The following is a 17190-nucleotide window of genomic DNA, read 5'->3' as shown; positions in this document are numbered from 1 at the left end:
GATCTCTTAATCTTAAGCCTAGGGAAAAATAAACTAAGAGGTAGAGACCTGCCCAAGATTAGACAGTAAGTGGCAGAGTCAGGTCATCTGATCCTAAATCCCTCACTCCTTTTACTGTGATAAAATACCAGGAAAGGAGAGTGATCAGGGCATGAAGCTTCTTCTGATCCATTAAAAAGATGTAAAAACATTTTTATATCCTCTGCCTCCCACTGTAGGGAAACTGTTTTCCCTATATCCATTGTTACGGAGGATGAGGAAGCAACCTCAGACTTTGGGAAGGGGTGTGGCCAGTTCCACTTAATTAGACCAGGCATTTCAGTCTACCAATACCAGTTATGTTTTTTCTGTATGTGTGTTTCTTCTCCAGTCATCTGTTTTGACATTGTGCTCTGAGGTCCCAAATGTCTATTATCTACAAGCTTTCTGTTCCTGTGTGTTAAGGGTCCTGGAGTCTTAGGTACAGACTCAAGACTCAACAGAGGGAAATCAAGAACTAGGGATATGTCACCTATACTGAGATTGAAAGGGAATAACAGTAGTATGTTTCTGGTGACTGTTGTGTCTTTGCTCAGCTTCCCCAGGGGAAGCCAATCAGCCTCAACCAATTTGCCAATGCCCATCTTCACTACTGTGCCCTCATCTCTCACAGAAAAGAGGTTCAACTAGCAAGTACCCATCTCTCCCAGTTCCCCTTGTTTTCTCTCCACTCCCTTCAAGCCCTCACCCCCTTTCCCTCCTTGTGCCTCTCACCTTATACTGCACCACCTCCTCCAGCGGCACCACGCTGTGCTGTTTGTGGCTCCTGGATTCTCGGCACACCACACAGATGGCCTCTTTGTCCACCTCGCAGAAGAGCTTCAGGGCTTCCTGGTGTTTGGAGCAGATACCCTGATCATTCCCCCAGCTTCCTCGATAAGGAGTGGGGCACATCTGGCGAATTATCTGGACCATGTTGGCTAGCTGCAGGTTGGGACGAAAGTTGCGACGGGTAAAGCTCTTTCGGCACTGGGGGCAGGTGAACTGACGTGGAGGGGCCGGAGGATGCAGGTGGGATGTATCAGGATGCAGCTCTTGGTCGTCCTCGTCGTATTCTTCCAGTATCTCCTCTTCTGGGTAGACGTCAATTCTCAGGTCATGCCTCAAGCCTCCCAGGTAATAGTCCCGGTCTTCCTCCTCCTCTTCCTCCTGGTCCCACACATAGTCCATGTTGTCCCTGACGCCGCCGTCACCAACCCAGAGTTCATAATCTTCTTGGTCCTGGAACACCTCCTCATCGGCATTGCCCTGGTACAAAACCTCTCGAATGGAGGTGTCCCATCCACCGATGGCCCCCTCCACGTCGTCGTCCTCGTCCTCCTCCCATTCATCTATCTCCACTTCCCTGTTTTCCTCATCATCCTTGCCCCACAGCTGGGTCACACACCCGCGGCAGAAGTTGTGCCCGCAGCCTATGGATACGGGATCCTTGAAGTAATCCAGGCAGATGGCACACACCGCTTCCTCCTGAAGGGTCTGCACGGGGTTAGGAGTAGTGGCATAGCCAGCCATTTTAGTGTGCAGCCTGTGGGTGTGGACGCCTCGGCTCGGAGCTGAGGAGCTGGGGGACTGCTTGCGGGCCTGCCCCCAAGCTACGCTTGTGACCCCAGGCTGTTCTCAACTCTGCTTTTCCTCCTCAGGCCTGAAAAGATGCCTGGCTCCCCTCCCGCAGGGTTTTCCCAGCTCAAGGAACGAAAGCCCTCCGTCCAGGATGCAGCCTCCACTTCCCTTTGAGGCTCAGAATGTACAACCAGATCCTGACACGTTTCTCGCTTCCCTCCGGGTTTGCCCGACCCAGCGGCGTCCTCCTCAGGCGTCGACACTCCTCACCCAGCCCGAGGCGACAGAGAATGACGTAGGCGCTTTAACCCCCACTCGGGAAGGGGTAGACTGAGCCGACGGAGGACCACATTCTCTATGATGCTGCAGGGGACGCCACAGCTGGGAGCGTGGCCGGCCGTGTAGCCGGCCTGAAGAAAAAAAGACTGGTTAGAAGAGGCAGAGGTGGGAAGAGAATCTATTTACTCCCCCGAGTCGCGTTAGCGCCGCTTCAATTAGGATAGAAAAGGCCCGGCAGTCTCTCAGCCGAACCAATACCCAGGAACCGACCGGAAGTAGGCGGAGTGCGGCGGCCAAGCTCGCATTCTCGTGCACTTCCGGCCCTTCTAGCCAGAGATCTTGGTGGTAGTAAAAACGCCCTCCTCTCGGAGGTCGCGGCCTGCCGAATCGCGGCGGGGTGGGGCTTGCTGCGGCGTGCAGTTACTGTGAGGTTAGGGGGACTCGCGTGGGGGCTCGCGTGCCTCCCTTTTCTCAAAACTAGTTAACCCTTTTATTGCTGCCTGAGGAGCCTCGGCCTCCTAGCCGGTTTTCTCCCGCTACTTTTACTCTGTGACCACTCACTGACTGACTCTGTAGACGGTTTCGCCTTCATCGATAATGCTGCTCTTCACCGTCCACTCGCCATCTACCTACGCTTGCGTGAATCCGTTCATCCATCCAGTTGGCTGCCCATTTATTTCATTTCATTTTTAAAAAAGATTCTATTTATTTGTTTGACAGATCACAAGAAGGCAGAGGGGCAGGCAGAGGGAGAGGGGTAAGCAGGCTCCCTGCTGAGCAGAGCCCGATGAGGGGATCAATCCGAGGACCCTGAGATCAAGACCTGAGACGAGGCTTAACCCACTGAGCCACCCAGGCGCCCCTGCCCATTCATTTTAATCCCGTTCATCATACACATGCATAACCCATCCATTTACCATATACTTTATAGGAACAAAAACGTGAGCAGGGCATGATCAATCCCTTCAAGGAGTTCAGGTATAAGCATGTGGTTATCTGTAACCCAGGGTTTCACAAGGTCTGTTTTTACTTGACCCTCACTAAGAAATGCACTGCACACGTTAATCCAATACAGACTTGCACATGTATAACAGAAACAGAATTTCTGGAAATTGTCCTTTCCCTTACGCATTCAATGCACCCTGATATGTTCTATTTTGCTTAAGTAAAATGTTGTTCAAGATCCACTGGTATGATTGGACCCCTCATTAATATGTCACTGTTTGGTTTGAGGAACACCACCTGCACTACTGGAATCCCTCGTCTCCCTCTGGGCCCAGACTTGAACAGTAGGTTCTAGAGAGGAAGGATGGTAAGGGCTGTTAACATTGTACATGCAGCTCCTCTATCATAGTGCCAAACATACAGCAAGTACTTCTTACATAGCTGCTAGGTAAATAATGAACCAACCCAACAAGTTGCAACCATCAAGCCCTGCTGATTTTTTTTCTCCTCAAACCTAGGCAGCCTTCTCTGTCTCTGTTCCTGCCATTCTAGACCTGACCCCATCACCTTCCAGCTGGATGGATGGTTTCTTAACATTTCAGTCCATCCTGCAGCCAGTAGAACCGTCTGCCTGAAATGGAAGTCTGACACACTCATCCCAGGCTGTTGCCTCGGTCTTTGGGCATATTCTCCCACCTAGAAGGCTTTTGTCTCACTGCTCCCCACAGATATAGCTCCCTAATTATCCTTCAGGTCTCTGTCCAGGCACAATGTGAAGATTCTTCCATGAGGCTGGTCCCAGGCTGTTAGGACCTCACCCGTCACTTTCTGTGTGACCTTGGGTTTTCTTTTTCTTTTTTTTTTTTAAGATTTTATTTATTTATTTGACAGAGAGAGATCACAAGGAGGCAGAGAGGCAGGCAGAGAAAGAGGAGGAAGCAGGCTCCCCGCCGAGCAGAGAGCCCGATGCGGGGCTCGATCCCAGGACCCTGAGATCATGACCTGAGCCGAAGGCAGTGGCTTAACCCACTGAGCCACCCAGGCGCCCGACCTTGGGTTTTCTTAAAAACTGTGCTGCCATATCCCCATATGGAAAGTAAAGAGGGTTGTTGTGAAGTTGGTATTCCAATTATTATTGACATCTGTAATTAGATCAGCACCCATTGGTGTTATCTTTGTATCCCCATTACCTACAGTTATATTCCTTTCCTGTAGTAGATGAGCCATAGAAGAAACTCACCCCATTTCCTGTCCTCTTCCTCTTTGAATAGGATCAAGAGATTGGGACCCTATGGTGAAAAGTAGCCCACCATCTCTCATTTAGTGGTTCTCAGAGCTGTATGTTTGGAGAGAGAGTTGAGGCCTGACCTGCTTGTGGGTTGAGGCCTACAGTGGGGCATCTATTGGGAGTGTTTGTTATGAAACTAAAAAATTCCCAATATGCAGTCTGGGAGACTTCCCAGAGGTCTTGGCTGAGCCTGAGGAGCCAGGAGGGAGAATCTTGAGCAACAAGAACTGGAACCGTGTTTCAGGGCTGGAATACTTACCCATCTCTGAATGCAGGTTTTACCTTACACATGGAATGGCAGAAACAGCTGAGGAGAACAAGGGAAGAGGGGGCTGCTCAAAAGCAAATTCTTGCCTGCCCTGGAGGGGGGTGGGGTGCACTGAACCCAGGTAGGAAGGAGGGCTGAAGGAAAAGAGCAAGGGATAACATGTACAGGGAAAAGATGGTAGGAGAAGGCTAGAGGGAGCATCTTGGAGGAACTGGTAAAACTTAAAAGGCATACAGCAGATACCCATTCTAAAGAATACCTAGGTGTATAAGAATTTTTAATACCAGGGGAGGGGGGTAGGGAGAGGGTGTTTGGGTTATGGACATTGGGGAAGGTATGTGTGTCAGTGCTGTGAAGTGTAAACCTGGTGATTCACAGACCTGTACCCCTGGGGCTAATAATACATTTTATGTTAATAAAAAATTTTAAAAAAATTGTATATGCAGTTATCACCTGCCTCCCCCATCTTTTTTCTTTTCTTTTTTTTTTTTTTTTAAAGATTTTATTTATTTATTTTATAGAGAGAGAGCACAAGCAGGCAGAGAGGCAGGCAGAGGCAGAGAGAGAAGCAGGCTCCCCACTGAGCAAGGAGCCCGATGCGGGGCTTGATCCCAGGACCCTGAGATCGTGACACGAGCCGAAGGAAGAGGCTTAACCCAATGAGCCACCCAGGCGCCCCCCCCCATCTTTAATACCTATTTCTTTTATCTTCTCTAAATTACCCTTCCTGAAGTTCAAGTGCCAGCTGGAAGGGGCTTCCTTCATATTCCCTCAGATTGTTGTAAAGCTTATCTGATCTTTACCAGAAGAGAGGTGAGGCTTGGTTTTAAGCCCCTTTGCAACCCTGGCATCCCTGCAACAAGGCATGTTTCTATCTGCAGGACTGCTTGCTCTCCTGAACCCCACCTGGAGCTGTGGGTTATCAGAGCAGGTGACCTGGCACACCCATGGCATCAGGCCATTTTCTCAGGGCATTGGCAAAATGGCAGCAGTGGGGGTACTCAGGGGCTGGAGCTTAGCAATGGTGGTAGCTGCCCATGTATTTTCACAGGACGTTCAGAAAATGTATCCATGGAAACTCACATTAGTTTCTTTGGTTTCCTAAGATTTTATTTTTAAGCAATCTCTATACTCAAGGTGGGGCTTGAATTCATAACCCCAAGATCAAGAGTTGCATGTTCTTCCCACCAAGCTACCCAGGCGCCACTCACATCAGCTTTATTAGGCTGGAGAAGCCCACTTAAGAGTTCCGCGGTAGAGGGGTGCCTGGGTGGCTCAGTGGGTTAAAGCCTCTGCCTTCGGCTCGGGTCATGATCCCAGGGTCCTGGGATCCAGCCCCGCATCGGGTTCTCTGCTCGGCGGGGAGCCTGCTTCCCCCTCTCTCTCTGCCTCTCTGCCTTCTTGTGATCTCTGTCTGTCAAATAAATCTTTAAAAAAAAAAAAGAGTTCCACGGTAGATAATTTTTTTCACTTTTTTAATTATATTCAGTTAGCCACTGTATATATATATTATGATATATATAATATATATATCATAATGTATATAATGTACATCATTAGTTTTTGCATGAATCACATCTTTTTTTATCCATTCACCAGTTGAAGGGCCTCTCAGCTCCTTCCGCAGTTTGGCTATTGTGGACATTGCTGCTATGAACACTGGAGTGCATGTGCCCCTTCTTCTCACTACACCTGTATCTTTAGGGTAAATACCAATTGCTGCAATTGCTGGGTCATAAGGTAACTCTCTTTTTAATGTCTTGAGGAACCTCCATCCTGTTTTCCAGAGTGGCTGTACCAGCTTGCATTCCCACCAACAGTGTAAGAGGGCTCCCCTTTCTCCACATCCTTGCCAACACTTATTTCCTGTCTTGTTAATTTTTGCCATTTTAACTGGTATAAGGTGATATCTCCTTGTGGTTTTGATTTGTATCCTGCCACATTTTTGAAAGGATAGCCTCTGCAGTATCCCATAGGTTCTGGACTGATGTTTTCATTCTCATTAGTTTCCATGACTTGTTTAAGTTCTCCCTTAATTTCCTGGTTGACCAGGTCATTCTTAGTAGGATGTTCTTTAACTTCCAATGTTTCAATTCCTTCCAAATTTTTTCTTGAGTTCCAGTTTCAAGGCACTGTGGTCTGATAACATGCAGGGAATAATCTCAATCTTTTGGTATTGGTTGACACCTGATTTGTGACCAATATGTTATCTATTCTGGAGGAAGTTCCACGTGCATTCAAGAATGAGTATTATGTTATTTAGGGTGGAATGTTCTGTATGTATCTACAAAGTCCATCTAGTCCACTGTGCCATTCAAAGCTCTTGTTTTTTTGTTAATCTCCTGCTTAGATGACCTGTTCATTGCTGAGAGGTCTACTACTATTAATGTATTATCATCGGTATGATTCTTTATTTTGGTTAACAGTTGGCTGCTCTCATCTTGGGGGCAGAGATACTTAAAATTGTTGGATTTTTCTGTGGGATACCCTTTAGGTATAATAATAGTGTTCCTTTACATCTCTTACTACAGTCTTTGGTTTAAAACTCCAATTTGTCTTATATGAGAGTTGCTACCCAGCTTTCTTTTGAGGTCCATTTGCATGATAAATGGTTCTCCATCCCCTTACTTTCAATCTGGAGGTGTCTTTAGGTTCAGAACGAGTCTCTTGTAGGCAGCATATAGATGAGTCCCACCTTTTTATCAAATCTGAAACCCTGTGCCATTTCATTTTTCAGGCTGTTTATGTTGAGAGTAACTATTGAAAGATATGAATTTAGTACCATCATATGGCACTGAAGTCCCTGTTTCTGTAGGTTAGAGATACCTGTTACTTTCTGGTCTATATTACTCTCGGGGTCTTTTTTCTTTTATAGAGAGCATCCCCCTGCTCCGGCTGCCTTGGTGGTCACATATCCTTTCACTTTCTGCCTGTCCTGGAAGCTCTTTGTCTCTCCATCCGTTCTGAATGACAGCCTTGCTCGATGAAGTATTCTTGGTTGCATGTTCATCTCATTTAGTACCCTGATTATGTCTTGCCAGGTCTCTGTGGACAGGTCTGTTATTCTGATGTTCCTCCTTCCACAGGTAAGATATCTCTTCCCCCTAGCTACCTTGGCTCTAAGATTAGCAAGTTTTACTATTATATAGCGGCACGTTGGTCTATTTTTATTGATCATGGGAGGGGTCCTCTCTGCCTCTCAGACATGGATCCTTCTTTTCTTCCCCAGATTAGGTAAGTTTTCAGCTATGGTTTGCTCAAGTATACATCCTTGTCCTCTCTCTCTCTCAACCCCCTTAGGGATCCCAGTAATTCTGACTTTGGAATGTTTCATGGTGTCACTGGTCTCTCTACTTCTGATCTCGTGAGCTTGTAGTTATTTATCTCTATCATTCTTGACTTCCTTCCTTTCTAACAGCGATCTTTTAGATCAGTAATTCGTTCTTCTTTCTTATTTACCCTGGCATTCAGAGCATCCAGTTGAGATGGCATCTCCTTCATAGATTTTTTTAATGTCAGCAACAAGAACTCTACATTCTGCCATTATAGATTCTAAACCGTTGCTAACAATTTTCTCAAGACTAAATAGCGACTTTATAAACGTTACTCTGAAGTCTTTTTCTGACATCTTCCTTAGATCCGTATTTATTAAGTCTGTGGCAGAGGCCATTGCCTCTGGTTCTTTCCTTCGTTGGGAGTTCCTCCTCCTAGTCATTCTCTTGAGGGATGGTTGAGGGAATGTAGAGAGTTCCAAAATATCAACCTACGACTCAGGCAAGATGAATCTGACGAAAATCTGTAGTGGTCAGAAGCTGCCACTGAAAAAAAAAAATTAAAAAATTTTAAAAAGGGGGTGGTAAAGGAAGAACTCATGGAAACCAGTGAGAATGAAAACACACTGGTTGAAAACCTATGGGATACTGCAAAGGCAGTCCTAAGGGGGAAATAAACAGCCATCCAAGCCTCAGTCAAAAATATAGAAAAATCACGAATTCACTAACTAACTTCACACCTTAAAGAACTGGGGAAAAAAAAAAAAACCAAAACCAACAAATGAAGCCTAAGCCATGTACAAGAAGAGAAATAAGATCAGAGCAGAGATCAATGAGTTAGAAACCAGAGATACAGTAGGGCAGGTCAATGAGATTAGAAGCTGGTTCTTTGAAAGAAAAGATTAATAAACCACTCGCCAGACTTACCCAAAAGAAAAGAGGAAGGACCCAAATTAATAAAATTATGAATAAAAGTGGAGAGATCATTACTAACACCAAGAAAATAGACACATTTATCAGAAATTATTACCAAACAACTATATGCCAATAAATTAAGCAACCTGGAAGAAATGGATGCCTTCCTAGAAACTTATAAAATACCAAGACTGAAACAGGAAAAAACTGTCAACCTGAATAGACCAATAACCAGTAACAAAATTGAAGCAGTCAATCAAAATCTCCCAAAAACAAGAGCTCAGGACCTGATGGATTCCTGGGGAATTCTACCAAACATTCAAAGAAGAAATAATACCTATCCTCCTGAAGATGTTTTAAAAAAATAGAAACAGAAGGAAAACTTCCAGACTCATTCTGAGGCCAGCATTACCCAGATCCCCAAACCAGGCAAAGACCCCATCAAAAAGAATTTCAAACCAATATCCCTGATGAATATGAATGCCAAAATTTTCAACAAGATCCTAGTTAATAGGATCTAACAGGACATTAAAAGGATTTTCATCATGACCAGATGGGATTTTACCCTTGGATACAAGGGTGGTTCAACATTCTCAATTCAATCAGTGTGATAGAACACATTAAAAGAGGGGAGAGAAGAACCACATGGTTCTCTCAATTGATGCAGAAAAAGCATTCAATGAAATATAGCATCCTTTCCTGATTAAAAGTCTTCAGAATATAGGGATAGAGGGAACAGTCCTCAATTTCATAAAAACCATCTATGAAAAGCCCACAATGAATGTCATCCTCAATGGGGAAAAGTTGAGAGCATTTCCTTAAGATCAGGAACATGACAAGGATGCCTACTCTCGCCATTATTGGTCAACGTAGTATAGAAGTACTAGCAACATCAGACAACAAAAAGAAATAAAAGGTATTCAAATTGGCAAAGAGGAAGTCAAACTCACTCTCTTCGCAGATGACATGATGCTTTATGTGGAAAACCCAAAAGACTCCACCCCCCAAACTACTGGAACTCACACAACAATTCAGTAATGTGGCAGGATACAAAATCAATGCACAGAAATCAGCTGCTTTCCTATACACTAACGATGTAACTATAGGAAGAGAAATTAGGGAATCAATTCCATTTACAATAGCACCAAAACCAGATGATATCTTGGAATAAACCCACACAACAGGTGAAGGATCTATAGTCTAGAAACTACAGAACACTTATGAAGGAAATGTAAGCCCCCAAAAGATGGAAAAACATTCCATGCTCATGGATCAGAAAATAAACATTGTTAAAATGTCTATACTGCCCAGAGCAGTCTATAGTTTCATGTCATCCCGATCCAAATTCCATGGGCATTTTTCAAAGTGCTGGAACAAACAATCCTAAAATTGGTACGGAACCAGGAAAGACCCTGAATTGCCAAAGGAAATGTTGGAAAAGAAAAACAAAGCTGGGGGTATCATGTTGCCTGACTGAGCTACATTAAAAGCTGTGATCACCAAGACAGCATGGTATCAGCACAAAAACAGACACACAAATCAATGGAACAGAACTGAAAGCCCACATATGGGCCCTCAACTCTATGGTCAAATAATCTTTGACAAAGCAGGAAAAAAATATCCAATGGAAAAAAGACAGTCTCTTCAATAAATAGCGCTGGGAAAATTGGACAGTTATATACAGAAGAATGAAACTCAACCGTTGCTCTACACCATACACAAAGATAAACTCAAAATGGATGAAAGAACCTCAGTGTGAAAGTATAGGATAGGAATCCACCAAAGTCCTAGAGGAGAACGTAGGGCAGTAACATGGGCCACAGCAAATTCTTCAGACCAGTCTCCAAAGGAAGGGAAACAAAAGTGAAAATGAACTTTTGGGACTTCATCAAGATAAAAATCTTCTGCACAGCAAAGGAAACAGTCAACAAAACAAAGAGGCAACCCATGGAATGAGAGAAGATATTTGCAAATGACACTACAGATAAAGGGCTGATAGTCAAGATCTATAAAGAACTTCTCAAACTCAACACCCAAAAAATAATCAAGTCAAAAACTGGGCAGAAGACATGAATAGACACTTCTCCAAAGAAGATGTACAAATGGCTAGCAGACACGAAAAACTGATCTACATCATCAGTCATCAGGGAAATTAAAATCAAAACCACACTGAGATACTACCTTACACCAGTTAGAATGGCAAATATTGACAAGGCAAGACACAAGTGTTGGAGAGGATGTGGAGAAAGGGGAACCCTTTTACACTGTTGGTGGGAATGCAAGCTGGTGCAGCCACTTTGGAAAACAGTGTGGAGATTCCTTAAGAAATTAAAAATAGGGACGCCTGGGTGGCTCAGTTGGTTAAGCAGCTGCGTTCGGCTCGGGTCGTGATCCCAGTGTCCTGGGATCGAGTCCCACATCGGGCTCCTTGCTCATCAGGGAGCCTGCTTCTCCCTCTGCCTCTGCCTGCCATTCTGTCTGCCTGTGCTCTCTCTCTCTCTGACAAATAAATAAATAAAATCTTAAAAAAAAAAAAAAGAAAGAAATTAAAAATAGAGCTACCCCATGACCCAGCAGTTGCAATACTGGGTATTTACCCCAAAGATACGGATATAGTGAAAAGGGCCATATGCTCCCCAATGTTAATAGCAGCAATGTCCACAATAGGCAAACTGTGGAAGGAGCTGAGAGGCCCTTCAACAGATGAATGAATAAAGATGTGGTCCATATATAACATGGAGTATTACTCAGCCATCAAAAAGGATGAATACCCAACTTTTGCATTGACATAGATGGAACTGGAGGTGATTATGCTAAGTGAAGTAAGTCAAGCACAGAAAGTCAACTATCATGCATTTCACTTATTTTTGGAATAGAAGGAACAGCATGGAGGGCACTAGGAGAAGGAAGGGAAAAATGAAGGGGGAGAATCAGAAGGGTAGATGAACCATGAGAGACTTTGGACTCTGAAAAACAAACTGAGGGTTTTAGAGGGGATGGGGGTGAGGGGATGGGAGAGCCCAGTGATGGGTATTAAGGAGGGCACGGACTGCAAGGAGCACTGGGTGTTATACAGAAACAATAAATCATGAAAGACTACAGCAAAAACTAATGATGTCCTGTATGGTAACTAACATAATAAAACGTTAAAAAAAATTTTAAAAATTTAAAATAAAAAAAAGGGGGGGTGAGGGGAAGGGGGCTATAATCTCTCAGTGTGGGCAAAGTGTAGGGTGTTTCGGTTCTTCCTGGGGGTATTTTGTTGTGTTTGTTAGAGGATACTACTTCCCAGAAATACTGGGAAAGTAAAACTGGTGTATATACAAAGGTAATATTGAATGGGTAAAGAAGGACTATGCTATAGTATATATTTGCAAAAAAAAAAAAAAAAAGTAGGTGTGCAAAAGTCCAAGTTAAAAAGCTACTATGAAATATAAGTTGATATATTGAACATCTAGTTGAAATGAGAAAAAGGTTAAAAAAAAAGAGAGAGAGAGAGAGAAGCATAAGAGAAAGACTAAAAAGAGAACTGTATCTGAAAAAGACACAAGTGAGGCAACTCCTGGAGTTCAATACAGTATTTCCACCTGGTGTGGGGTGTAAGGACCTATTTAGAAACTGTCCCTGCTCCCCTTCCCCCAGGGGATTTACTTGGAGACAAGTCCCGGAAACCAGCTTCAGGTAACAAAAGCCCAGACATAAGGATGGGTCAGGCCAGGTGGAGACATCTGATCAGTAGGGGGTTGCATACTGTCTCCCTAGCTACCAAGGAGTAGGGGGCCCCCCCACCCTTTGGAATCCTTTTGGCGCCAATCCTAATCAAGGTGTAATAGGCTGGGTCAAATGTCTACTAGGGTAAATTGTAATCTCATTGGTCACCTGTGCGTGGCCAGGCCCCACCGCCTGGTTTTTGCCCTTAAAAGCTAGACTGTGAAACAGAAGGGTCGCCCTCTCTTGTAAGAGGTGCGACCCAAATGTTCGGTTAGATTCTTGATGCTTGGCGCAAAATAAAGCTTTGCTTGACCTTCGCTTTGTATCAGTCTCGCTCCTTTAATCACGGACCCATTATTGGGGCATAACATGGGGGACCCTAGGGCTGCCCCCTCTGGTTCTTCCAGCCCGTCTTCGGGGGGGCAGGGGCCTGCCTCGCTGCTGCTTAGGCTGCCCTGCTGAGGTGGGCAGATCGGCTCCTTCGAACCCGCGTTTGGAGTTTTGGCGCTTTTGATCTCCGGTGGCTCTTAGGGCGTTTTCCCGCCTCTCCCGAGGGGCAAAGCAAACATGGCTGGCCCCCAACCCCGTCCCAGAGCAGAGAGACCACAGTCCCCTCCTTTCTGAACCCTCCAGAACAGTCTCCGTTTCCGCAGGTGCCTCTGAACACCGCCGCAGGGGGCGCGCGCCCCCGGCGACCTCCACCAAGGTCGGTCCAGGGCCCCGGGTCTGTCTCTGCCCCTCTCGCCTCAGAAGCGGCAGGGGTTCCGGGTCTGTCTCAGCCCCTCGCGCCTCAGAAGCGGCAGGGGGCCCGGGCTCTGTCTCTGCCCTCGTGGCTCAGAAGAGGCAGGGGCCCTGGGTCTGCGCCCGCGCTCCCTCCCCGCCGCAGCTCCCTGACCCCGGTGGGGCCCCCGGCCATGCAGTGCTGCCCGCGGCTACGGTGCTGGGAGCTTCTGCATCGTCCCGCAGGACGCTTCCGCGCCCCGGAATCTTCTACCTCCCTTTCCCGGGGCGCGCTCACCGCGGCTCCCCCGCGTCGGCTTACCTCCAGACTCTACCTGCAGATCCGCGACGCCGCCCCTCCTACCGCACCCGCGTGGTTTCTTCTGCGTGTAGAGATCCAGACACGTATCCCTACATCTCACGCTGACTTCGGGGGTGTTCCGGATGGCCTGGAGAGCTCCAGCTCAACTCGGCGTCCCGTGGCGGCCGCAAGGGTCCCTGCTCCGCCGCCATCTTGACTCTCTCCTCCCGGTCGCCGATATCTCTGCTCCAGTTCTCGGTGAGGAGGCGAGCCCTCCTCACACACACCCCAGGGACCGTCTGTGGGAGGCGCTCGAGAGGGGCTGGGGCATCTGTGGGAGGCTCTACAGAGGGGCTGGGCTTTGGCCCAGTTGCACGGGGCTTGACAAACTGGCCCCCGGTTTCTTTTTTGTGAGTCCCAATTATAAATGTTAAAGGAGTTGTATGCATGTATAAACCAATCAATCAATCACTCTATGTATGTAAATAAATAAATAAATAATAAGACTATGTATGTGGTTGGAGACTGTGGCCAGAAAAATCTAAAATATTTACTATATAATGCTTTGGAGAGAAAGCTGATGCCTGGGCTAGGATGCAGGGAAGAGGGGACCTCCAGAGTGCCTTTTGATGTCGGAATTCTGGCGTGTGCCTCTCCTCTGGGTTCGAGAGTCAGGCCCTTGCCCTACTCCTAGCACTCCAGAGTCAGATTCCAGAAGTCCTCCCGGACAAGGCGAGTGTAGCCAGCGGGTCTGCCTTGAGGCTGGTTGTGGGTTTGTGGGTGGTTTCACCATTATCGACTCCAGAAACGCTGGTGGTTCTCTCTTGAAATGTGACGACCATACAGAAATGCACACACAAATCATAAAGGCATAGCTCCAAAAGAAATTTCAAATTGTACACCCAGGACAAGAAATGGAGCACCCCCAGAAATCGCAGATTCACTTCCGCGCAGGCAAGTGCTGTCCTCAATCCGATAGCCATAGATTAGTTTTGTCTTTTTGTGAACGTCACAGAAAAGGAACAATATGGCGTGAGCTTTTATGCTCGGCTTTTTCATTTTATTCAACGTCCAGGAGATTCATCCATGCCATTATTTATAGTAATACATTCTTCATTCCAGTTTGGTATAAACATTCCAGTGTGTGAGTAGGGCAGATGTGTTTATCTGTTCTTCTCTTGATGGGCATTTGGGTTGCTTCCGCTGTGGGTCTATTAATGAACAGTGCTTTGAACATCTGAATCTGTCACTGGGTGAACGAAAGTGTTAGGGTCCGTGATCAAAGAACGAGACTGATTAAAGCAAAAATCAAACAAAGCTTTATTTCACGCCAAGCATCAAAAATCAAACTGACTGGTCAGGGCTGTCTCTTATGAAAAGGTGATGACGAAGACCCCGGCAAGTCCGCTCCCAACGTGGCTGCTCTGGATAAGGCCTTTCTGTAGATGAGGCCACTCTGGACGAGGCCACTCCTAGGACGAGGCCGCAGTTGATGAGGTCGCTCCTCAGGGCTGCTCCCTGGAAAGGCTGCTCACAAAAAGAGGCCACTCTGGAGGAAGCCTCTTTCCTGACGATGCTGCCTCCCACAGGGCTGCTTACCGAGGAAGCCTCTTTCCAGATGAAGCCGCTCCCCGGAATGGCGCAGCTCCAGCGAGGCTGTGGCTCAGGGTATCAAGGCCGCTCCTGGCAGCGAGGCCGTTCGCAGCGAGGTTGCTGGCGTCTAGGCCATTCCCCACTGTGTGTCAGTGGGGCTGCTGGTGTTGGGACCGCTGGCGTCAGGACCGCTGGCGTCTCGGCTGCTGCTGGAGTGCTGGGGACCGCTGGCATGCTGGGACAGCTGGCATCAAGACCGCTGGTGTCGGGACCGCTGGCGTCAGGACCGCTGGCGTCGGGACCACTGAGGTCAGGACCGCCGGCGTCTGGACCACTGGTGTCAGGACCGCTGGCGTCTCCGGTGCAATGGCAGGTCCGCTGCAGGTGGCTCCGCTGCTCCCCGCAGCGCCACTGCCGTAGCCGTGGTGTGGGCGGGGCTGCAGGCGTTGGAGCTGCTGGCGGCTCGGGTCCACTGGCGGCTCCTCTAGCTCTGACAAGAGCTATCACACTCTCAGCTCTTACAAGAGCTGCTACAGCTCCTACAGCTCTTACAAGAGCTGCCACAGCTCTCTTTCTTCTGCTCCCGCCGACTCTCCTTCTTCTGCTCCTGCCGACTCTTCTGCTGTTGCTTCTTCCTTCTTCTTCTTCTGACAGCTCTCCTTCCACACCCTCGCCAGCCTCACAGACCAATCTTTATGGGGGTGGTTGAGCCCCGCCCCTACACAGGTAGCCAATTGAATCCTAATTCACCCATCCCACGCCACACCGATTGGACGTCTTCACCCGGCCTGCCCCGCCCCTACTTCCCTCCGTCCACAAGCTAGTTACTCTGGGAGGGGCAGGCCCTTACAGAAAGTATGCATTTTCTCCTGGGCATAAGATTTCAGAGTGCAGTTGCTGAACCAGAGGGATACATATCTTTACTTTTCGGTACATCTTACTTAAATATTCTTTAAACCTTAGAATTAAGAGCCCCCTGTACTTTGGTCATTTCACCAGGGTGGGTTGGGCTGGACCAGAGTGGGACACTGACGCTGATTGAGAGGCTGTAACCAGGCCCCTGGAGGGCTACACCAGGCCTCTCCTTGCTGGGCATCTCCCTAGAGTAGGCCAGGCCAGCTGGCATGAGATACCAGTCCTCAGGCAGCACATGAACTTAGGGATTTCAAGAACAGCATGTTCTCATCATAAGAGATTTTAGGGGAGACCTTAAGCTCAGCCTGTCCCCAAGCTCATTTCTCTCAAGGGGACTTCTCCTCCTTCCCTTCTGCCCAGCTAGCCTTTAGAACTGAAGGTGATGAGTGCCAGGCCCCTCATCTCCTGGTGGGGACAGAGGCTGGATGCCGGACAGGGGACCCACGATGGTTCCCCAGTGTCTTATCCCCTGGTGCTCAGGCAGAGAAGAGCAGAGGGGCTGTGTGCTTCAGAATCCACTAGAGAGCTCCTGAGAAGGACCTGCCACTCCCGCCAGCCAGGCCCATCTGATTCCTGGTCAGGCAAGGGCCTAACCTGGATGAAAGACCCACCCTGGAGCTGGCAGGGTTCTTCTCCCTCCCAACCTTCCCAGACACACCCCAGCTCCCTCCCACTGGCTGCTGTGTTACTTCCCAGGCAAATGCCTGGAAGGAGGTGGTTGCAAAGACCTACCCTGCCTTCCCTCTGAGTTGGTGTCCTGAGTGGGAAGTGGATTACCGTACAGCCTTCCTTTTCCTTAACTCAGGCGCAACTTCTCTCCATCCCCGCTGCAATGCTTTGGCTCTCTGTGTCTCTCCCTGTCCCAGACTTGCTCTAGCAGGTGGTTCCATCAGCACAGCCAGCAAGCAGGCCTGGAGAAGCCTGGGCTGAGGGTCAGCCCCTTAACGTGGGGAGCTGGCAGGCTGACTCCCTTCTCTCCTGCTGTTTGCCTTGAGGTGTTGCTGTGTGACTTCATACTGGAACTTACTGTTCAGTTATGTGGCAGCAGTATAGGGACGAGGCTAAAAAGACACCAATGAGACAGCCTGTGTCTTCAGTCCTCTCCTGTGTCTATTGGTCTGTGAGCTTCTTCAGGAAGTTAGAGGAGGGGGGAAAAACAAAAACAAAACCAAAAAACTAGTCAGGGCCTGGGCCTTCCTGCTGGGCTCTGTTGCCAGCCAGACCCTGACTGCCTGGACATGCCCTGGGGATAGCCCAGAGACATATGCTGTGGGCATCGTGGAACCTCAAAGCAGGGGTGGCTAGGAGGGCTTCCAGGAGGTGGCTTGAGGATGTCTCAGAGAGCTCCTGGAGGCTGTGGGGAGCACAGGTGTGGCATTCTAGG

General features: G+C 47.8%; 1 protein-coding gene, 1 long non-coding RNA gene and 1 pseudogene across 6 annotated transcripts in view; 2 read left to right on the top strand and 1 right to left on the bottom strand.

Annotated features, from left to right (window-relative positions):
* The window catches only part of TRIM52 (tripartite motif containing 52), a 14470-nt gene extending 11968 nt beyond the window's left edge, over nucleotides 1-2502 (bottom strand). For 4 of the 5 annotated variants that reach the window (XM_047729283.1, XM_047729287.1, XM_047729284.1 and 1 more), the window contains exon 1: nucleotides 754-1551. In XM_047729283.1, the coding sequence (XP_047585239.1) occupies nucleotides 754-1551 (798 nt within the window). Of the gene's footprint in view, nucleotides 1-753 lie in introns of all 5 variants that reach the window. The other variant, XM_047729286.1, reaches the window with a different exon arrangement.
* The window catches only part of LOC125099815 (uncharacterized), a 14298-nt gene extending 11237 nt beyond the window's left edge, over nucleotides 1-3061 (top strand). Inside the window, exon 2 of the long non-coding RNA XR_007127361.1 lies at nucleotides 1-3061. This exon is cut by the window's left edge and continues 1847 nt beyond it. This is a non-coding gene — a long non-coding RNA (uncharacterized LOC125099815).
* Nucleotides 3062-12270: 9209 nt separating this feature from the next.
* Nucleotides 12271-15616, top strand: LOC125101231 (undifferentiated embryonic cell transcription factor 1-like; annotated as a pseudogene).
* Nucleotides 15617-17190: the final 1574 nt, after the last annotated feature.

The sequence above is a fragment of the Lutra lutra genome, chromosome 5 (assembly GCF_902655055.1).
Source record: "Lutra lutra chromosome 5, mLutLut1.2, whole genome shotgun sequence".
Classification (NCBI taxonomy): domain Eukaryota; kingdom Metazoa; phylum Chordata; class Mammalia; order Carnivora; family Mustelidae; genus Lutra; species Lutra lutra.
The sequence above is the reverse complement of the archived record's forward strand: the minus strand, read 5'-3'. Positions and strand labels throughout refer to the sequence as shown.